Source organism: Bombus bifarius, unplaced genomic scaffold (genome assembly GCF_011952205.1).
Source record: "Bombus bifarius isolate JDL3187 unplaced genomic scaffold, Bbif_JDL3187 scf7180000009106_frag, whole genome shotgun sequence".
NCBI lineage: Eukaryota > Metazoa > Arthropoda > Insecta > Hymenoptera > Apidae > Bombus > Bombus bifarius.
The window spans coordinates 872-24,535 of record NW_022884900.1 but is presented as its reverse complement, the minus strand read 5'-3'; the positions used below and the strand labels follow the sequence as shown (position 1 = coordinate 24,535).

General features: G+C 37.9%; 3 protein-coding genes across 4 annotated transcripts; 2 read left to right on the top strand and 1 right to left on the bottom strand.

Moving 5' to 3' along the window:
- The first annotated feature begins 1,830 nt into the window (after nt 1-1,830).
- Nucleotides 1,831-23,350, top strand: LOC117213462 (dual specificity tyrosine-phosphorylation-regulated kinase 1A-like). 2 transcript variants are annotated; one of them, XM_033458807.1, is made up of 5 exons: nt 18,272-18,793; nt 18,892-19,548; nt 19,992-20,077; nt 20,931-21,055; nt 22,117-23,350. In XM_033458807.1, exons 2-5 carry the CDS (start codon nt 19,538-19,540, stop codon nt 22,651-22,653), a joined length of 759 nt encoding a protein of 252 aa, XP_033314698.1. In that variant the 5' UTR covers nt 18,272-18,793; nt 18,892-19,537; the 3' UTR covers nt 22,654-23,350. The 2 variants fall into 2 exon arrangements, with proteins under 2 accessions (XP_033314699.1, XP_033314698.1); XM_033458808.1 differs by lacking the exons at nt 18,272-18,793; nt 18,892-19,548 and adding an exon at nt 1,831-1,870.
- On the top strand, nt 6,401-8,841 carry LOC117213463 (glutathione S-transferase-like). Its single transcript, XM_033458809.1, has 3 exons — nt 6,401-6,495; nt 7,558-7,725; nt 8,671-8,841. Exons 2-3 carry the CDS (start codon nt 7,560-7,562, stop codon nt 8,706-8,708), a joined length of 204 nt encoding a protein of 67 aa, XP_033314700.1. The 5' UTR covers nt 6,401-6,495; nt 7,558-7,559; the 3' UTR covers nt 8,709-8,841.
- On the bottom strand, nt 12,229-15,841 carry LOC117213464. The gene is made up of 3 exons (XM_033458811.1): nt 13,845-15,841; nt 13,220-13,544; nt 12,229-12,303 (listed from the first exon to the last, which is right to left on the bottom strand). Exons 1-3 carry the CDS (start codon nt 15,839-15,841, stop codon nt 12,229-12,231), a joined length of 2,397 nt encoding a protein of 798 aa, XP_033314702.1.
- Nucleotides 23,351-23,664: the final 314 nt, after the last annotated feature.

Sequence of the window (23,664 nt, the reverse complement as noted above, 5' to 3'; positions counted from 1 at the left end):
AAAGCTGAAAATCTTGGCAAATTCATTTGTACATAAACTAACAGGAGTGAATTTTAAAGATACACTCTGCTCTCAACAATTAAAGCTGTCTTGTCGCAACAAAGTTTCAATAATTTTTTATGGACAACATGGCCCAGTTTGCACAGACTAAAAATTTTAACATTAAATTTGGATAAAAAATCTTATGGTAGAAGGAATGATATATCCTTTATTTTTGCCAATAATCTGGTCGAATTTAGTCAAGTAAAATGGTATTGTTTCGTTCAAAAGTTGATTCTTCCTCGCTTCCTTCTTTTCAGGATTCTCCTCCATGCGATAGTAGCAGATATCTGAAACGTATATGAAACCAACCGTTACGTTCATTTGTGTTTTTCCCCCCAAACGAAGAGAAAATAAGTTGTGAAAGGAGTAGTCTCTCATAGTTCCTACAATTTCTTCATTCTCTTTGCTTTCTTCAATATTGCCTCAACAAGTTCCTGTGGTTCACAATACTTGAAATATATACAATGTTACCAGCGTGGAAATTGTCTTGGAAACTTGGAAAATCTTTCAAGAGGAACAACATTGCTAACTGAGATTCGAGAAAGGAAAGGTAAGTAAATCCTTGCTTCTACTTAGAGCTTTTTTATTTACTTCTGACGAGTAAAGTACTGTTATTAAAATTTGATTAAAAGTATCAAGAATGTCGAGATATAAACAACCATTTGTGGAAAGGTCAGGAGAAGCAGAATTATCGAATAAACGTTATATAACTCTTAGTGATTAAGTAAGAGAAGAGAAACGAGAAAAAAGTCTTTTATCTAGATCTTAATAAAGTATACTATATTTATCTAATTGTATACTTAAATTTATCGATCAATTATGAACATGTAATAACATTTATTTCTTTCAACTACTAATTTATCGATCAATTATGAACATGTAATAACATTTATTTCTTTCAACTACTAATTTTTAAATCATCTGCTGTTCGGTTAATTGAAGGATGTCGGCTTTCTGTAGAAGTATTTCATATTTATTATTTAATTATGAATAAGGAAAAAACATACAAAATATAGTTTTTAAACGGTTTATTATTTATAAAGAGAAACTTTGACTCGGGATATATATACTATATATATACTATTTACTTACAATTTTTTTTTTAAGACTTCAAAGTCGAAACAAGCACAGGAAATTTCCAAGCTGGTTAACAGAAACTTGAATGAGACAAAAATAACCTTTAGATATCTATATGTTCTTCTTCCCCCTGTTACTTCCACGTAACTCTTATCCTATTGGTGGAACTGTGCTGATATGTGAAATTATGACTACATAAAAACATCCGGAAAGACTCATTGAATGATTTTATAGTTTAAGGTTAATAAATTTCCATAAATTAAAGTTGAAAATTTATGAGAACATGTTTTCTGTAACAAAACTTAGTAAAAACAAACTAGTAAGGTTTATAGATTCTTTAATGATTATGTATGTATTCATAAACTAATTCGATAAACATCGTTCGATAAAACGTCGAACAACACACAACATTGAAGCGCGAAATTTCAAATTCAAGGAAAGATAAATAACAAATATTGCGAACAAATGATATTAAATTTACAATAATCTCATGTAAGAAAAAATAAAAGGGATAAAAGTAGTACAGAAGATAGAAAAATCTATAAAACTGGTGGCTGGGAACTAGAAAATATATAAATTTATGTTATTAGAGTTTAGTACTTCTGTCGATCAATGTGTTACGACCGTTCGCGGAGAGACGCAGTCGCAGTAGCGAGAGGCGTAAATTCTCGCTACGAATCGACGCCGCGAAGTAGTCGTTCCCCTGTTTCGGTTAAGATAAGAGGTGGTTAAATGAATATGACACAGTATAGTAAGTTATATTTCACCGTTTATTCCAACAACTTATAAGGCAGTTACGCTGGTGCGTATGTACGAGATTTTTTTTTTTTTTATTTATTTGTTGAAATTACAATCAATTCTCGCGTTGAGAATATGTACGAGATGAATGAGTGACTGATCTGTGGGTGTGTCCTACCCGGTGGAAGGATATTGACCGTTCGAAGGATGTGAAATCAGAACTGTCTTGGGAGACGATGCTGTCTCGGAGGAAAGCTAAGGATGGGTGTGTCTAGCGCACGGGACCATACGGATTTGTTGGTGACGATTTTAGTTAGGAGAGTGAAGGAAGTGGCTTCGTTGTTAATTGATTAACGAAGGGTCTTAACCGCCCTCGAGAGAAAGTGGTTAGTGGGAGGAAAGTTGCAGCATACGTGAGAAAAACTAACTTTCCCTTGTCCAGTCGGGGTAGACAATAGTCTTTAGAAATTCTTCAGAAACAGACGTTTGTTTGGTTTGAAGGATCTTTTCTAGGAAATCTATGAGATTTATGGAAGGTACTTGAAACTATGGAGGATACGCTGCGAGTATCCGGTGACATCTGGTTGCCATATTGCTCGCGGTGCGACGTAACAAAATGGAATAGAAAGATTATACCACAGACGAAATTATACTTTATACTTTATTATACTTTATACTTTATTATTACATTACATCAATTGACATCTTTTGAATTACAACGATTCGATACACATTTTAACGTTTTAAACGTTTTAACGTTTAACATTCTAACATTCAGTTAGAACTTTGTATTGATTAGAGATATTGTAATGACCAGAAATATCGATACATATATCAATACTTTTACCTCGAAATTCGTAGATTCGTACTCTTCATTGTCCATACAAATTGTGTCATATATGTCCAAACCAAATTTAATTTACAATTTAAAACCAAAATTCTTTTTCGAAAATGGCACTTCCAATTCTTCTTATTCTCACTATTTAATTGCTAGCCGTATCAAGTAACAACGAAAAAAATGATAATATCTAAACGTTAAGCAGGTCCATATTTTTGGGGATACAATTAAAAAAGTAAATCGTCGGTGGAATATTGTTTCACCTATCAAGAATTTTGGAAGATATAATTAGAAATGTACAACCTGGGTAGAAAATTGTACTCCTTATCGAGCATTTTTGAAAATATAATTGAGAAAGTGGAATCTGGATAGAAAATTGTTTTACCTACGAAGCATTATAAAAAGTAAGTTTAATAAAACTATACCTTGGATATTTCATATATTTTTTCATATTATACGCATTCGTTAAAATTTTACACTCCCAAACATCCTGCTATACTTGCACAAAAAAGCGCAGTCTAGTAATATCCCCCTCACTGCTCCTCGCATTTTCTTTCTAATCATCTCTCGTTCGCTTTTCCTGATATTATTCTCAGCGTAAGTTCAGAGTGGCGGTTTTTAAACTCAGGAACGCGCGGCTGTTCGTTAAATGAAATATCAAACGTAAGAATTGCCGCAGTCTTAACGCGAGATAATTCATTTCGTAGCACAGAGCGCACGTCGTTGAATATTAATTCATATCTCATATAAGTTGCGAATAAAAAAAGCAGATAAAAGAGGACAAAAATCCGATAATTACCGCGAATCTTTACGCAATTTCAAGAAATACAAAAGAAATTTGTTTGTAAGCATGCGACTAAGTATTATTAGAAGTACTGTACTTTCGATATTTTACATATTCTTGCATATTTTCTACATTTTTCTGTATTTTTGTATCCTTAAACTTTCCGTAAACTCGTAAACGTCTGCGCTCTGACAATGACAAGGAAGATTCTACTGATAAAAATAAAGCATCGAATTTCACCGAACTCTTAGAAATGTAATTCTCAGATCACATAAATTAAAAAGAAAGAACAAAAGAAAATACAAATATATATATATATACATACGTAGCCACAAATCAATTTGAATCACGACAGATAAAATAGGTAGCAATAATGTCTCCACGAACATTATCATAATTTATTGGAATTTACATAAAAGCCAAAGAATGCGATTGTTTCAATGACACGGCGTTTTGTCGAGTTAGATAAATATGAACTGTGTGTTTGAACAAGTGTTCGGTCGTGTTTCACGCGACGAAAAAGGAAATCACAAGACAAGGTGTCGCCTCGTTGGAAGCAACAAATCGCAATACGAGGGTGGAAATTGGGTGACACTGGGAGGATTACGAGGGATGAGAAATCTGTCGAGAGCGTGAAAGGCTCGCGGTCACCGGGTTTCTCCAGTTCTGTTGCTTTTAACGCCGAGTTCTTCCGCTTCGAGGATAGAAGCTGCGAAATATCGAGGCCATTGTCCAAAGATTTTCAAGAATATCCGATGCAACGTCTTGAAATTTACGAGAGCAAGTCTGATAAATTCTTATCTCTGGTCCATTCGTGGCCAATTTTTTAATACCCTCGTAACTTGTAACGACAAATAAAAATATCGGTACAGGCCAATTTTTTTTTGGATAAAATCTTGTGTGAATTTACAAAAAATACGATTCTTCGTTTAATTTTTTTCCCTTATTATCTTTACATATTTGGAGTTTAAACGCGTTATAAGTACGTTATTTTTTTTTAACATGATTACGTAGAATTCTTATTCTGAATAAATTATTTGTTTCCGCTTCATAACTGTTTCTAAATTACAGTGCATTTAATCTTGAAATGCACAGTAACATTTTATACTTTTTACGTTCTAAGGAATTTTCAGGATCGGTTAAAAATTAAATTACAGTAATGGTAATACTCAATATTAATGTCAGACGTAGATACTTCACTGTTTCGTATAATAATTTGTTATCTTGGCATCGATCAAGGTATTTAATATACAAAGCGTACAGATTAATAAGAATTTTAATTAATCCTTCTTCTATAGTATTCACCGTTCTTTTCAAGCTCGTACCATTTCAAATAGACTTTCGAGTAGATTTCAAAGATTTGTCTGTTCAAATAAAACGCGATCTTTTTTATTTCCCTATCAGTCGTCCCGTTACTGTTCCGTTGTTTCCAACAGATTGCAGATTCGTTTAAAAAACATTTGTAACGAAAAACAAACCCACTCGCAGAAATGTTATTCAATATCGCATTTATAACTTTCATAGACATCCTCCTCTCATTGCTATCATTGTAAACAGATTGAAACTTCGTTTGCAAACACTCGCGATTAAAAAAAAAAAAAAGAAGAATTAATCTTAAACAATTTTATCTTGTGTTCCATTTATAATTTTCATAATTGTCTTCCCGACGTTGTATCATTTTAAATGGCTTTTTTCTATCCATCTATGTTGCAGCGAGATCAACGGTCCTAATTACTAAATTGCACGATGTGTTCATACAAATTCACTTTTTATGAACGCGATGAAACGAAATGAAACCTAAGTAGAGATTTGTTTTCTCATCAAGTATAACGAGTTTTATACTTTGGATAGATTGCCTCGTTGTGAGAAGGTCTTAATCGTTTATAATTGCGATTAAGTAATTGCAATAAGTCATATTTTTAAGAAACGTTCTCACATGCTGTCACACACTCTAATTAGAAAAGGATCATGAAACATTCGGTTTATGATATTATTTGTTTGTAAATCTTCCTGCTTCCGGAAACTTTTTTAAATATGAAAATATTTATATACAAAATTAAATATTTTTTTCAATATCAACACTTCTTGCGTTTATGTTGTCCTAGTCAGAATTATATTATTTCGTGTATCCTGTTGCTTTTTATATGATAGTCCTCCCGTTGGCCGCGGATTCGTTATCAAGCCTGAGGCCCTCGTCACTAGTGTCACTATCGACAATAAAGGTACCCCACGCGCGACCGGACGATGAAGAACTTCAACGCAGAACCGCTACCTCCCGCGAGCCCTCCCCGGGAGGGCGCCTCGAGCTCGGACTCGGAGATTCAGACTCGACATATATATTATTATATATATTATATATACTATTATATCTATATAATATATGTATTTATATCTATAAATATACGTATAAATATATCTATTTAAAAAAATAAAGTTGACCTTCATATATCGCCAATAATATCGCGTGCGTAAAAAGAAACTGATTACATTTAATTCTTTTTTTACATTTATTTATTTTTTATTATTATTTTTTTCACAACTAATTACATTCAATTATTACATTTACATACATTTAACTATTATTACATACATTTACATACATTTAATTATTATTTTTTTCATAATTATATCTCGTTTGAAATATTTTTCGACATAATTAATTGTTTCAAAAACACATACTCCAGCCTTCTAAATGATTTATTTTGCGTATTATACGAATTATTCCATCTATAAATAAATTGTTCTCTATACACACAAACACGCACACAGTCTGTTAATTACACGAGTTAATTGTATCATTTTTCTCGATAAGTTGACAGAGCAAGGAAAATGAGCGACGAACCTACCTACAAACTAATCTACTTCAATGCCGGTGGTCGTGCCGAACATATACGGTACATATTTGCATATACTGGCATCGAGTATACCGACGAGAGGATCCCCGAAGAACTCTGGCCTGAATAAAAGGATTGTAAGCGTGAAGAATCGATTTTTACTATCATTGTTCAACTCTCAGGTATCTACCATTTACTCAAACTTTTCTGTATATAAAACTTTCGTTTCACGTGCAGGCTAAACTTACTTAAAGTAAAATTTCATACGGAATAAAGTCGAACTTTTCATTAAGTTTTGCTTCCGTAATATCGTGTTTATCGAATACCAACTTAATTCACTTACGATTCTCGAATTTTTGTGTTGCAATCTTTATTGTTTTCAATGAATCGAAGCATTTCGAATATTTTGAGAAAACCATAAATAGGTGACTTAAAATAGGAATACAAAAATACTTCTACGTTTCTCGTTAATTTAAAAACTTTTTAGGACTTGTCGGAAAAAAAGGATAAAAAATTGAAATCAGTTCGGAAATGAACAAGAACATAGCTAAAAAGTCGAAAGAACAAAGCAGATATAAAATTCGATCTTCCGTTGCGACATTTCTATCGTAAATAGTATAATAAAAGTTTTACGCAGCATAGTCTTCGATATAATCTTATATGTCGCTTGCAGATAGAGAAACCAAAAATCAACGTAAGTCTGTAAATCAATCCTGTCGGTGTAAAACACAAAATTACGTTCGCAAGAGACATTCGATTTATATTCCTTGCATTTCAATTTTCATTACAAGAACCGTGTACATTTTCTAATATTTTTTCCGTGTCTGGTATTATGCGACGTGAATTTTTTATTCGCAGTTGTAAGTCCACTATCATTGCATAAGGTCTTCCCGCAAAACGATACTGATCGTTCCTCGTACATTCAGTACACCGCATCAGACAGATTCGTTCCTTTCCGTGAGAATTACAAATTTTATACTCGATCTTTTATCCTTGATTTTAAAAACTTTAGGTTCTTCCCAACAGTCAAAAACACGCGATACCCTGTCCATCGTAATCGTAAGAAAAGAAAAAAAGGAGAAAGAAGACATTTCTGTATTTCTTTACTAGGCCATGTTGATTAAAACCGAAATGATTTCGATTCATCTATTCACAAGAACGCAACGGCCTCGGAAGCTGTGTTGTGATTTCCTATCGATCGTTTCCCTCTACACAGTGTTCATATGAGCCATGTTTGTTCTTAGCAATGCCTTATAAAATGCTGCCTGTGCTGGAGATAGACGGGAAACCGGTAGCGCAGAGTAACGCTGTGGCGCGATACTTGGCGAAGAAGTACGATTTAATGGGAAGGAACGAATGGGATGCGATGATATGCGACGTGCTCGTCGATACTCTTGGAGATTTGAAGCAAGGTGAGTAACTGATGAGATGACTTTGCATTTGTCTCACCACAGAGACAGACGTTCAAGAATTCATTGTGAAAAGACGAGTACAAACAATATACGTATGTCTTTCCGTTAAGCGAATGTTACAGTTTGTTTGCAAAAGTCAGTTTTTAGATTATAGAATCGTAGATAGAATTTAGAGGATAGAAACTTTTAGTAGTCACTTTTAGTTTAGTAAAGTCTTATCGACAATAAGCAGACTACGTTATGATACAACGATTCCAACTGAAGATTTCTATCGACATCACGAATTCGATGGCTTCCAAATTTTCTTCTCTGCAATCTCAGACGCTCAACTCGAAAGAATCTTTTAGATCCCCCGACAAACACTCGACTCAGGTTATCTATTATCGTAATCTTCCTACGGGATTTTTTTTAACTGCGTTGCGTTAACGAATAACGGGATAACATCACGTTTCTCTCAACGCCTTTCAACGTTCTACAACTTTTATTCTTTGCAAATCCCTGTCTCTATATGATAAACGCTGGTTATCCGCGGAATTTACGATTTCAATTTCTTTAACGAGATATTTATCATATTACACAATTCCTGTAAATGTATTTGTAATTATATCGCCGAAGAATTGTATTTAATTAAGCTATGAAGTTGTGGAATCGTGAGAAGGATTATTTTTATAGAACTGTCTAATTTCCATTCGACATTGATTCAGGATACACATTACTCTTTTTTACATAATACCAGTTTTGTCATTTTTAATTAACAAATACCTCCAAAGGTTGAAGTTTCTAAAATTATCCATTAAATTCTGACAATAAAATAAAAATCCAAATTCTTCCTAAAAAGCTAGTGATCTTTAGTTAAGAGTTCGATTTTTCACATTTTTCAAGGTAAATTAAAAAAATTGTTTAATAGAGGAGGTACAAAATAAATGTATACAAACCTTTTTTCAGACGACATGGGCGGACTTCGTGTTTGCAGCGGCCCTTGAAAATTTCGAGTATATGTTTGGGGCATCAGCTTTGGATAAATATCCAGCTCTTCGAGCATTGAAGAGAAGGATTCATAGAATACCGGCTATTTCTGATTGGCTGATTAGGCGCCCATACACAAACAGCTAAAAAGCTAAAAACGTGTGGAAAAAAGATGACCAGTACACCAGTATATATATATGTAGTATCGTGGACGAAAGGCCTAAGAAATATCGGGCGAACTATGAACAATGTCGCGAGAGCCGAGGCGCCGTCGGGCCCATCAATGTGTCATCGGTTTTTTCAAGTGCATAGTTTCGTGGAAAAGACCTACGTGACCCTGGCTACGAGCGTCTGCAAAACACGTGTGCGGTGGGCCTAGGAAAAAGGCAATAGAATGCGACAACGGCCAGAGTGTGAGTCGAGAAACAGAGTGTGAGTCGAGGAGCCGAGTGCGAGTTGAGCGGAGACAGAGTTTGCGAGTGGCGTTGCCGAGAGAGTGTTGATTGCGTTTTGGTAAAAGTCGAGTCGCCATCTAGTTATTTAGTTGCGCTGTTTTCTGTACATTTGGTGTGAATAGTTCAGGTTGAACAACAATCGTCTTTTTCTGTCCGATTAACATCTCTATTGTCCATTCTTTGTAAATATACTATATCACGATATTACATATATGTACGCTGGCATCGCTATGTTGGTAAATGTTCGATGTTATACGTGTCGTAAAATGTAACAGTTCTATTTAAAAAAAAAAATTTCGTGTCTATGAGTACGTTAAAAGTTTAACTATAAAAAGTCTCATCTGAGCTGTGCTCCTTTATGGAAGGTATTATTGTGTTTGAAAGAATACAATATATAATAAATGTATGTTCTTTCGAAAAAAGTTCGAAAATTTTCTTTCTTTTATCCGTACTTAACTTTTTAATAAAATGCACGATTAATTCTTGTGTCTCGTTTAAACAGCTTTTGGTCTATCGTTATTTCGAATTATTTGAACATCGTGTGAATTTACTATTTAATTTTACAATATCATTTACTATATAATTTTACAATATCATTTACTATATAATTTTACAATTATAATTTTACAATATCAATAATTTACAATAAGTGAGGGAAAAATCATTGAATGTTATATCTAGATGTCTATATACTATTTTAAACAATACTTAGTTTCGTCTCTTCATGATACTTACTGGCAATACCGAGTACAAATACGATGTTCTTTGAAAATAAAAAATGGATTTGAAAACGTTAATGCACGTTTTTTTTTATTTATTTGTTGAAATTACAAACAATTCTCGCGTTGAGAATTTTCAGTAATTTTTCTGGCGTGGCGCAGTGACATGGCTGTTTATTTACAATAAGTTAATACTTATTATAGATAGGTATAATTTATAAGTATTATAAGTAAGTGCATATGCTTAATTTGGATAATTAAATGAATCTAACGTTTAGGTCTAGCGGGTAGTGCCTCTTCAGCCTGCGAATCTGGTCCGTCGTATCGAGTAGTCCAGTGATTAGGGGGTTTCGGTGTTTGTTGACTCTTTTGCTATATCTGTCGCTATATTTTGCTATTTCCTCTTTGACTGTAGGTATCTTGAGGTCGCGATGGATGGTTTCGTTGGTAACATACCAAGGTGCGTCTATTAAGGCTCTTAGCGTTTTCGATTGGAATCGTTGTAGTATTTCGATGTTGGAGTTACTTGCTGTTCCCCATAGTTGGATTCCGTAGGTCCAGACAGGTTTTATTACGGTCTTGTAGAGGGTAATTTTATTCTGTATGTTTAGTTTGGAGCGTCGGCCCGTGAGCCAATAGAGTTTTTTTAGTTTGTCCTTTAGTTGCTTCGTTTTATCTGAGATGTGTGTCTTCCACGTTAGTCTCCTGTCCAGGGTCATGCCCAGGTATCGGACTGTGTCCCTGCTAGGAACTGTTGCATTGTTGATGGTGACCTGGGGGCAGGTTTGTTTTCGGAGCGTGAAGGTTACATGTGAGGATTTCTTTTCGTTGACTTTGAAACTCCATTTGTGAAACCACTTTTCCATGGAGTCGAGACTTCGCTGGAGAGTGGATGAGGCTATTACCGGGTCTGCGTGGGTAGCTAATAGCGCTGTGTCGTCTGCAAATGTCGCTATTGTTATATCGTTTGATATAGGTAGGTCGGCAGTGTAGATGGAGTACAGTAGGGGTCCGAGGACACTACCTTGGGGTATGCCGGCTTCTATTGGGAATGTTGCGGAAGTGGCGTCTAGGCATTTAACCATGAATTGTCTATTGGTTAGGTAAGATTTTAGGATGGAGTAGTAGGGGTGAGGTAGGATCTTTTTAAGCTTGTATAGTAGCCCTTCATGCCATACTTTGTCGAATGCCTGTTGGATGTCTAGGAAAACCGCTGAGCAATATTTTTTCTTTTCGAGTGTTTGGCTGATCGTATGAGTTAAGCGGTGGATTTGCTCTACTGTAGAATGATGTTTTCGGAAGCCGAATTGGTGATCTGGGAGTGTTTTCAAGTTCTCTAGGATTGGAAGGAGTCGGTTCGTGAGCATCTTCTCGAATAGTTTGGACAGGGTAGGTAAAAGACTGATTGGGCGATAGGAGCAGGTTTCGTATATCGGTTTACCGGGTTTAGGGATGAGGGTAATCAATGAGATTTTCCAGGCCTTAGGATAGTGTTCCAGGCGAAGGATAGCATTAAAAATCGATGTGATGAGTGCTATCCCTTTTGTGGGAAGTTCCTTGATTGCTTTATTGCTTATTAGGTCGTGTCCTGCTGCTTTCTTGGGGTTTAGGCGACTGATTGTTTCTATAGTCTCTGCAGAGGAGAAGGGTTCGATAGGAGGGGACATTTGGAAGGGGGTGTGCAGGTATTCAGTAACGTCCGCGGCGGCTTTGGGGGAATGGGGTTTGAATACTTTTGACAAGTGTTTAGCAAACAGGTCGGCTTTTTCTATAGGGCTTCGCGCCCATCCACCTTGCGGACGGCGGATAGGTGGGATTATTTGTGGGGGGCGTGTGAGTTTCCTGGAGGCCTTCCATAGTGAGTAGTTGGCGTCGGCTGTGGGGGATAAGCTGACGAGGTATTTTTGGAAACAGTCGTTAAGGTTCTGGATAGCTTTCTAGTTGCGTTGTTAAGTTTGCGTTTGTCCTCCGGTGTTCTATGGGTCTGCCATACTCTTCTTAGTCTACGTTTTTCTGATATTTTTTTTAGTATGTATTGGGGATATTCTTGTTTGCTGTTAGATGGCTTTGTCGGTGTGGAGAGGCGGATTGCGTTTATTATGCTCGTGTTTAAGTATTCCGTGGCTGCTTCGATATCTTCCTTTGTTTTTAGTGGGGTGAAGGCTGAGGTTGAGTGTGTAAAGACTTCTCTGAAGAGCTGCCAGTTGGTGTGTTGGTTGTGAATGCAGCCATTAGCTGTATTCTGCATGATTGCTGTCTTACATGGGAGATATTTACTTCTCTTTCTTCGATACTGTCGGGTAGGGATAAGCCGTAGGGTCTCGCTGTTTTACCGATTAGTAGTTCCAACGGGCTTGACTTAGTCACGCGGTTGGTGGTACAATTGAAGGCCAGTTGTAATTCCCCGATCGCGTCTTGCCAGGACCGCCCGGTGGTTTCTATTGTTGTGTTTTTTAGCGTACTCATAATACGCTCTACCTGTCCGTTGGCCCTACTAGCTCCGGTCGCAATTAAATGGATTTTAACGTATTTATCTTGCCAAAAGTCTCGAAATTCTTTGCCCGTAAAACATCTTCCCTGATCCGCTATTATCCGGCAGGGAGTGCCGAACAAAAATATAGCGGACTTAAGCGCTTTAATGGTGTTAATGGAGTCTATCTTACGGGTATAGTGCAAGTATACGAACTTAGTAAAGACGTCGACCAACTCAATGACGTATTCCTTCGAATCGTTTTTACCGCTTAGTTTGCCCGTTATGTCCATATGAACCGTATGCCAAGGTATACTGGTCTTATGTATGGGATGTAATTCGGCTTGTACTCTACCCGAACTTGCCTTTGAAACTCGACAAGCATGACAGTTCTCTACGAATTTGCGAACATACTTCGCCATTCCTTCGAACTAGTAATACTCGCACAGTTTCTCAAGCGTTTTATCCCAACCTAAGTGCATAATGGACTGGTGCACGTGGTTAATAACAGACCACCTAAACCCTCTCGAAACGATGGGCAGGCAGAGAGTTCTACCTTTTCTCTGTATTTTACGATGAAGGGTGCCGGACCGTAACTCATACGTATTCGCGACGTCTTCCGCGAGCTCTTCGTTCTGTAATTTATCGACGATCTCAGAAATTTGTGGGTCGCGACGTTGTTCCGCTAGTAGCCAATCGTCGAAGATTTCGGTTAGGTTAATTTCTTTCTCTACAATTTTGCTGAACGTACTGCGATCCAAGTCTACGGGATTTCGTGAAAAGAAATCTACGTGGGCCATTCGTTTACCTTCCCGGTACATAATGTCAAAGGTAAAAGTTTGCAGGTAAGCCCACCATCTGTAAACCCTGTCGTTCAAGTGTACCTTATAACTGGATGCTTTCAGGGAGTTGCAATCGGTGACAACGAGAAATTCTCGTCCGTGTAAGTAATGACGGAAGTGCTTGACGGCGTTTACAACTGCTAACGTTTCCAATTCGTAGGAATGATACCTAGACTCCGCAGGGCTAGTTCTTTTGCTGTAATATTCCACTACTCGATTTTTACCTTCGACCCTGTGCATTAAAATGGCTCCATATCCTTCCGAGCTAGCGTTCGTATGTAGTTCTATGGGGTAATTGGGGTCAAATATCATTAGCACCGGCGCGTCAGTCAGGACGGAAATTACCTTTTGTCTTATCTGTTCGTGCCTATCCGTCCAAGGTATATTCTTGTTATTCGAGGTAAGTGCATACAGGGGTTTCATTACTTGTGAAAATTTGGGAATGAAGTTTCGGAAATAAGAGGCCAAACCTATGAATTGCCTAAGTTGTGTGACGGTCGACGGTGCAGGTAAAGAACTCAAGGCTTGTATTTTACCCGGGTTTGGACGGACTTCTCCGTTACGAATTACATATCCCAAGTAGAGTACCGATGTCTTTAAAAAGGAGCATTTTGAAAAGTTAAAGGAGAATCCGGCTTTCACGAGGGTATCTAGCGCGGTGCTCAACCTTTCTAGGGCTTGATCTACTGAGTCGGCAATAATTAGGACGTCGTCCAAGTAAACAACAACGAACGAATACGCGAGGTCGTCTAAGGCGTTGAGAATGGCCCTCTGGAAAACGGATGGTGCATTTTTCAATCCGAACGGCATAGTCACGTACTCGTATTGCCCGTCGGGTGTAACGAACGCCGTATATTCCGTCGAATTAGGATGAATGGGAATTTGGTGGAATCCGCTGGCCATGTCCAGGCTAATGAAGTATCTCGCCTTCTGCAATCTCGCAATTTGATCCGCGATGAGGGGTAGGGAATACTGGTTCGCGACCGTATTTTTATTTAATGCCCGAAAATCTACGCACAGTCTATCTGAGCCGTCTTTCTTCTTTACAAGTAAGATAGGGCTCGCGAACGGTGAGTTGCTCGGCCTCACGATTTTTGCTCTAATTAACTCGTCTATTCTCTCACGCACTATCCTACGCTCTTCTTCGCTAAGTCGGTAAGGACTTCTTTGCACGGTGACATTAGGATCGATTAACCGTATTTCTAACTGGCCCGTGCTTACGCGAGTACGTGGGAAGCCCGTAATGAATGAATTTTTGAATTTCTCGAGAACAGAAATTAACCGACTTTTATCGTTACCAACCACGTCAGTGTCAACCGCATTGATATTGATCTCGTCTTCGGAGGTTTTACTACAGGCATTAATAGTCTTCGTTTTACAAATATCGACGCTATTTCGTGTAATAGTTACATCAAAACCCTGGCTTAAGATCTCGCGGCCAATCATGATATCATAATGCAAGTGACTATCGGCCAGAACGTGAAAGGTTATCTCCAATGTAAAACAGTTAATGCGTACCGTAGATAAGATCTGGGATGTACTCTTAACGCAGGTGTTTCCTATTCCTCGCATAACTACTATATCTGTCGTTCTCCTACCGGAGAATTTCGGAGCGACAGATTCTCTAATTAATGAGCGCTCGGCTCCGGAATCGAAGTAAAATGGGAACGACTCACCCAGATGACTTAAACTACCGGCTGGGGACTCCACCACGCAGGAGTTGACTTTACGCTCATCCTTGGGGCCTGGTCTACCGTCCCGTCGTGCCGGGCAGTTAGGTGCGATATGGCCTTCCGCATGACACCTGTGGCAAACCGCCTTGGACGGTGCGGCCGGTCGGCTTCCTTCCTGGCGTCGTGCATCCCTCTGCTGTTCGTTCTGCATCCTCTTGCGGCAGTCCTTTATTCTGTGTCCGAGAGTACCACAGTAATGACACCTCGTCTGGTGGCCCGATAACTTGCGTCGCTTAGCTTCGGGTTCCGCCGGTGCATCTCTCGGCGAAAATGTCGACTCTTCTTCGTAACAAAAGGGTCGCATTTCGCTCAGAAATTGGTCCTCCGTTCTGATATCGCTCGTGAGGGCCAATCGTTTAAGACGTTGGTCGTGTGGAATTAATATGTAGAGAGTGACAGCGTTAAGTATTTCGTCTAGCGTAGAATGTTGCCACCGCGTCTGCAGGAGGGAACGGACATGGCCGGCAAACGCCCCCGTGGATTCGCCCACTCCCCGCGGTTCCCTGGATACCTTGATTAACGATGAGGACGTCGTCTCTCGGCCACCGAAATGTATAAGGAATCGTTCCTTAACGGTAGACCAAGTAACCTCTCCGTCTCCCGTCATTCGTGCCAGCCAATGTGCTGCAGAACCCTGTAGAGAGTCACTTAAGGCAGAGTGTAGCGCGTCATCTCGTAAGGGGTTGTTCTTCATGGCCCTACTAACAGCCGCGCACCACGCGGCTGGGTCGGCGCCTGCGACTTCTGGGTTAAAATGTGGTAATTTGGTGGTTCCCGTATTTGGCCTTTGCATTAGCGTATGAATTAGGTTGTTCATGACAGCGACCTGCCCTTCCAGCGCTCGAAGCCGTTCTGATCCCACTTCTGATGTCGGATTGGCACTGGGAGTGGGGTTGTGAGCGTCAAAGGAATCTTCTCGAGGATTAGCCATTGATACGGTACACACAGGTGTAGTTTATTGCAATGATGGAATTAGTACAGTCTCGACAATTGATCACGGCGGTTCGGCACTCGCGACACGAGTGACCATGCTCTCGGGCTCAATAACGAATCCGCGGCCAACGGGATGACAACAGAACGTACTTACAAAGTCTAAGTCTGGTTAAAACGTGAAATAACGTTACTCTTTTATCGATGAGATCGCGAGCGAGAATGGCTTTCCCGTCCCGATGATGCCACAGAGGAAAACTATAATGGGGTGTGTCTAAGGATACGAGATCATCGGATTCGTCGAGAAAGCCTTCGTTCAGAAAGTAAGGGAAATTGGCGTTGCTGCTAATTGGTCAATCTCCATATCGGTGGTTAGAAAAAGATGCTAGCCGCCCTCGAGGGAAAGTTGCTAGCCGCCCTCGAGGGAAAGTTGCTAGTGGGAGACGCCGCTCGTTGAAAAATATGTCTCCCCTATCTTCCCGTAGTTGGGACAGAGACTGTTTGTCTGTTTGAAGGACTTTAGTTAACTAAACCTTAAGATTTATAACGGGCCCTCGGGCTAGCCGAACATGTACTGCGGAGACGCATCGACATCTGGCAATCATCTTACTCGAAGAATAGGGTCTGCGTGTGGCGATCCACGGGACAGAAACCGTTGGAATGTTTACTGTCGCGTGTCGCCACGAATATTTCTTTTAAGGAGAGCTATAGAATTACTCCATACCTTTGTTAGACAAAGCGTTCATCCCGTGACCGCGGCTACGTTCGGCGACTGACTGTCGCCTCGAGCCCAAGCTCATTATCACGACTCTCGAACAATTACAAACGGGTTGAATAACTACAATTGTTCAATTACAGCTATAGTAGATTCTAGGTTACAATGTTGCGGGATTATCCAAAATTCCAAAGGCTCTGGTGTTCTTTCATCTCCGACATATATATATGTCGGGTTTACATTAGAATTAGGGTTAGGGGCGTAAAGCGAATCTTCGTTTGGATTACACGTCGTCGTTATGCAATAGAGAAGACATTGGCTAGTGCAAATACGATTACCATAGAACCCGCGGGTTCAGTAACGAACCCGCGGACAACGGGACGGTAGCCGTACGCACTCGCAAAGATCTAAGTCGGATTCTGTGTTAATAGTCGCTGGCGTTAATCTCTTTTTTTTGTCGATGAGACCGCAAGAGAGAATGACTTTCCGTCCCGGTGATACCCCAGAGGAAAACTATGACGGGATGTGTCTAAGGACACGAGATCATCGGATTCGTCGGGGACATCCTACGTTCGGAAAGTAAGGGAAATTGATGTTGCTGCTAATTGGCCAATCTCCATATCGGTAGTTAGAAAAGGATGCTAGCTGCCCTTGAGGGAGGGTTGCTAGTGGGAGACGTCGTTCGTGGAAAAATAGGTCTCTCCTGTCTTCCCGTAACTGGGACAAAGACTGTGTATCTGTTGAAGGATTTTAGGTAACTAGATATTAGTGTTTATGACGGTCCTCGGGCTAGCCGATCACGTACTGTGGAGACGCGTCGACATCTGGTAAACATCCTGCCCGGAGAATAGGATCTGCGTGTGGCAAGCTACGGGACAGAAACCGTTGGAATGTTTACTGCCACGTGCCGCTACAAATCTTTCTTTTAAGGAGAGCTATAGGATTACTCAATGCCTTTGTTAGATGGAGAGTTCGTCCCGTTGACCGCGGCCACGTTCGGCGACTAATTGTCGCCTTGAGCCCAAGCTCATTGTCACAAGTCTCAAACAAATACAATTGGTTAGAATGACGGCAAATCGTTTAGTTACAACTGTAAATTTTAATTACAATGTTTTTATGGATTTTCCCGAGGTTTCAGAGGGAAGGCACCGGTGTCCTCTTATCTCCGACATATATAAATTATATTTAAGAAGTTTAGGATAGTTTAAAGATGAAATAAATTGCTTTTTAAGTTTAATCTCTTACTTTCGACGAAATCAAGTTTCTCTGGAATTTGGTGGAGTTTAAGATTTGATATCGGTGTCGTTGGAGTTATGTGACACTTTAAGGTGGAATAAATCTAGCGAGGAGTTTAAGGTGCGGCAAAGGAGCGTGGAATGTTGCAATAGAAATTTATTGCAGTGTTAGTGCATTGGTAGATTGATCAAATTTACGTGTAGCGTGGGTAACCAATGGTAAATATTTTGCAATGTGTATAATTTCTCAGTAATCTGAAGCTTATAAAATCTATTGACAACTAATGGAAATTGTTGATTTAACAGATCAATTTTAAATTCCTCGTTAATCTAAATTTTGTTAATCCTATTTACAGCTAAACCTTACGACGAAAAATTAACGAAGTGGAATAAAAATGGCATTGTGATTCTTCTCGTCGTGTATTGGTGTCACATCAAATTTAAGAGACAGTTTTACTTGCGGATGTTGCATGTTACGTTGGTGAGGTCGACGAAAGCGTAAAATAGGAACTCGTCCGAAATACACTAACGCGGAAGGTTAAATTTAACGCAAAAGGCTGAGAAATTAGTTTAGAACTCGAAATTTCATTGGTACGACGCTCTTGAAACGCATTCAAAGAGGTCGGCGACCTCGAAAGGGGATGAACGCAACTGTTTCGTGGGAATTTCTTATTGTGGCTTATTTGGATGAAGCTGCTTTAAAATCAGCGCTGGATTCGTCTGTATTTTGCCCGGAAATCATAAAATGTTTAGGCCAGGCGACTCCATGTACAGAAAATGTTATGTCCACTTTTTACGTCCGTAGAATTCAACTCTTTACTACTATGCACTTCTTCTCCAAAAAAATATCGCGTTTCAATATTAAAAAAAGTTTCAATAATATACTATCCATTAGAAGAATGATAACATGATAACCTTACAAATTATTAGTATTAACAAATTCTTATTGTCGTATAGAAATGCCAACTATTGCTTCGGTAAAACAAGCAAAGGAATTTTACAGGTAAATTTTACAAATTACAAGTCATCTTATAACGCAAAATACGACGTGTAAAATTGTCTCAATTTATTAATAGTATTAATAAATTATTATGATAAAAGATGCAGGAATCTTAGCCTCATGAGAAATTAGAGATGAAAATGAGTGGGAAAAGATTAATCACTGGTCCTCCTAAAAAGATGCAGTCCCATGGATAGATGGTTGTGCGAGTATTAAAGCAGCGCAAAACCGTTCCCCGAATTCTCATCCCGGACGTCGTACGACCAAAGACAAAAACAACTCACTCGAGGGCATTGCGGAGAGACATTCATCGAGGACACAATAGTATTATTCCAGGAAGTGCTAGTTCTTCCTAGATTCCGGTTACAATGTTCTTAACGCGTGGAAATTAGTCTTGACCAGGAAACATCTATAACGGCATGTATTTTCTGCCGTGATTGTAAATCTGTTTGGAACATGCGGTTTGTCCGTTAATCTAGGCGCTGTTGTTCAATTGAGTCAATATTATTTGTTGGTAGATTAGTGTGTGCAAGAGCGCTCTATCCATTATTGACCAATTCGAGCACGTATTGGTAAATTTCACACCGGCAATTACGGTGAAATCGTTCGTGGTCGCTGGAAATTAGCAGTATCGTTTGCGGTCGTGAGCTGATTGACACTGCGTGAGCGGGGAATTATGTGAAGCAGCTTTGCTTTGTCGTTTCATGCATTTAATAGGTTTACGGCGGTGGACAGAGTTTGTAAAAAATGAAGACAAGGTAGAAAAAGATTATTTTTCATTTTTTACTATTAGATTATTTTCAAAGTGATCTTTTCAGTGAAATATGATTGACAAAAAATAAGATCTATAATTGAATCATTATAGAAAATAGAATAATATTGATAATAAAGAAATAAAAATCAATTATAGAATAACATATAATAATAATAATAATAATAATAATAATAATAACAATAATGTGGATAGACTTTATGTTTACTTTTATATGTATAATGATACTGTTTGATCCTTGAATTAAAGTTAAGATTAACGTTGCGATTATGATTATCCTTTGTCTGACTAAATATATTTGAAGTATCAATTACAGTAGAATTTTTGAAAGATTCTTGGCTGTTAAACAAAAAACTGGTTCCTTTATATTTCGCTCAATTATCATAGAATCGTGAAACTGACTTTCACTTCAAATTTTGTCTGTTTCAGGAGTAACAAGTACCTGCAAAAATCATCCATCAGCCGGATATGTGCTGTCGGAGGGTTTTTCATTAGCATTCCCGTCTTTCTAACTGGTAAGAACCAATTCCTTCAATTCTGTCAACTTTAACCTTTTGAAAGATACTAGTACATAAGTTATACGTTTAATTTTTCTTGAATTCAGGCATGAATCTAAAAGATACTGTGAACTATCTCTGAGTGTATGAAATCAGTTTAGAAATCCAATGGAAATAAAGTTAATTTTAACGCCGAATAGTCATTATTTTTCTTAGAAAAATAAAAATGATCGTCTTTTAGGGAAGTTTTAACAGATTAATTTATAAAGAGCTGAAACAGAATATTCATGTCATGCATGAATACGGCTGGTGGATGGATCGAGATCTAATCTAAAGTTTACGTTGTGTCATGCTAGTTTACACAGCTATCATTCGCTCGATCGAACGTTAAGCTGTTGAACTCGATTCAAGACGGACATTTTGACTCTGTTCAGAAGAAAACTGTGTTTTAATAAATTTGACGGAATAGAAATTATGATAGACTACAATGTTTTTTTAATTATATCATAAAATTTATTTATTTTTTTTTAATGTCATGTTAGAAACTTCAAATACTGTCCAAAACTTCGAACGTAATCGTTTTAGAAATTTGTAAATTACTTAACGACCAAAAATATTGAATTCTCTATTGTCTGAAGATAGATTCTCTATAATTTAAGTAATTTATTCGTCGAGAATTGATATATAAAGACTTAAATAATAAATTAATTGAAAAATAATTTGCGACTAGTATTGAAAATTTCAATGAAAAGCATATGTATATAGTTTACGCTTCGAGAATTATATGTATTGAGAATATGTATTTGCGCTGATTCTTTGTCCCGCTTGTTATGGCAAACGTGTTATAATGATCCTCTAACAATGCTTTCAGGTATGATATTGTATACATTCATCCAGTTTCATTCGACGCCGGCAATCGTTGCGTCGGTTTTCATAGGCCTTGGCATCGTGTTTTGTGGATACGCAATGGTCCATAACGTCTTTGTGTGGCAGAGGGTAAGAACATATCGCTATTAAAAAAGAAAACGAACACGTTCAAACACGTCTAAATCATCTTTTATGTGTATTTTACCCGGAAATCATTTTATCGTGAAATTTTGTTTTTCAGAGTTACCATAATTTATCTGGTAGAGTTCATAAAAATTTTTCTGAAATCAATTGCAAGCTTTTAGGAAACCAGAATTTTTCACATTTTTAAGAAGCGTTATAATTATATTGCGGATCTTTATACGTTCGTGCGAAATTGAAAAGTACGCAAATGGCGCAAAATGCACAAAATGCGCTAAAATATACGTATATAAGAAAACAAATCTCGATTAAAATTTTATTTCTTTGATTATGTTCGTAAAACTACAAACTTGTATAAAAATACGCATTCTAGTTATAAGTGTTAAAACATTCGATCTAGTCCTTATCACATTCATGAAAACCTCCATTTAACCATTCGTTGTATCAACAAACATTCATATGCAAAACTTACCACCTACCACATCCTCCGCGTATTAATATAATCCCCTTTTATAAATTATACACTTTAGAATGGACTGGTTGGGTCAGAGTCATATAAGCTTACAAGTTCTCGAGGAGTTCTACCGAAGTTACATTTACGTTTGCATAATTTCACCGAAAAAGATACTCTGTAGAATGACAGGTTCGTTTGTTTATGTGATCCGCGATCGCAACTATTTCAAGGGGATTTTATAAATAACCATACACACGATATTCAGTGTATTTTCGTATTCTCGTTTTTTTGGGAGATTTGTAAAACTGTTGAACAAAATAATTGAGTAACGATTATATTTGCTGAGAAAAAGTCTTTTTCTCTGTACCCCTCCTTCTACTTCAAGCATGTAGTATTGACAATAAGATTGACAATGGCTGAAAGTAATCCAAAAGAGTTTTCACCATGGTTATCGGTAACGAAAAAGATTTGAATCATCTTTAATACTTATTCCTAACTAGAATCATTTCAACTAAAATGTAAATTCTTATATTATAACTTTTTTAATTTGTTATGGCCCCTGACTACAACCTAACCTATCATTCTTATTTCGTAGGAGAAGACGAATGCCGTGAAGGCGTTAGCGCGCGAACAGTGCGAAGCGGCGGTACAGCTGCAGCGTCAGCAGCAGCTGCAACAGCACCAGAACCAGCCCCAGCTACAACAGCAACAACAACTACGTGGCCCGTTAACCATCCACCATGCTGGCTGCCCAACGAAAGTCGGGCCCGTGACGAACCAACTAAATACCAGCCACGCAATGCACGGCCGAGCTGCACAGTACCAACACTATCATCAGCATCATCATCATCGACACGTGTCAATGTCCCCACCGCCCTTGTTGCTCTCATCGCCAGCTCCGATCGCGGCGACGCACAATCATCAGAACGTGAGCGGACACAGAAACGTGGTTACGCCACCGGATACATCAGCAGATAGATCGCCACCGAGTCCTGGAAATAAGCTAAATAGATCGCAGCATTTGCCACGCGAAGCAACCGGCAGCGTCAGTCCTGGTCTTCCGGCTGCCACATTGGATCTAAGTAGCGCAGCAACCACCAATAGTCCGCATGAATTGTCCACGTTAGTTTAGAAATTTGGTCCGAACATTATATCTTCACATAGGATTGGAGATTAATAATTGATAGTTAATTTACACATCGATCTTTTTATTTGTAAATTGGGTCGTGGTTTAGAGTTGGTTTGTAAAAATTCGGTCCTAATTGTTAAATGATGAATATTGATTAAGAATAATAGGCATTGATGTACCAATCTTTTTTTAACTTATATACTTGAGCACACGCATTGGAGATTTCACTTTTATTCAGTGAAACAGCAACTTCATTACTCGCTTATTCAATACGGCAATTGCATATATTTCATGGACATTTTAACAATGTTTTGAATAATTTCTAACGGTACAATTGTGATGAAGTGAAAAAAATCGTGATAAGAAACAGAGAGAAAAGTTGCTCGTTAATATTGACCAGAAATAAAGTAATTTCTAAAGAATATCCCGAAGACGTCGTAGATATTACGAAAGGAATGATTAATTTATACCCGCCTGTATCTTGCCATTACCATACTATTATTATTATTATTAATATTGTTAGTAGTACTTGATTACATTATTATTAATATTAATATTATTGCCTTATTATTATTAATGTTATGGAACCTCTAGTCCTAGGTTACTTTCGCTGCCACGAAAGGATAAGATTTTCGAATTTTTGACTATTACGTGTAATTCAAGTTTTCCTGTTGCGCATGCGCAGTAGAAAGAAAGTTAGCTGAACTCAAATCTCGAACTATAGAGAGTTGAAAAGTAGTAAAAGTAAAAAAGCACGAATAACATTTGTATTTGTGCTGGATTAAGTTTGATAATTGAAAATTGAGTTTGATGATAACATTTTTTTCGTATTCGCTTTGGTAAATATTAGTTTTATTTAAAATTGAACAAAGCATTTTATGTTTTTCAAATACGGTACATAATCGTAATATCGAATTTTGTAAACTGATAGTAAGAAACTCTATAATTCGAGACTGGAACTTTGATCAAGTTCACATTGAACGTGAACTGACTTAATTTTGTTATTTAAGCGTG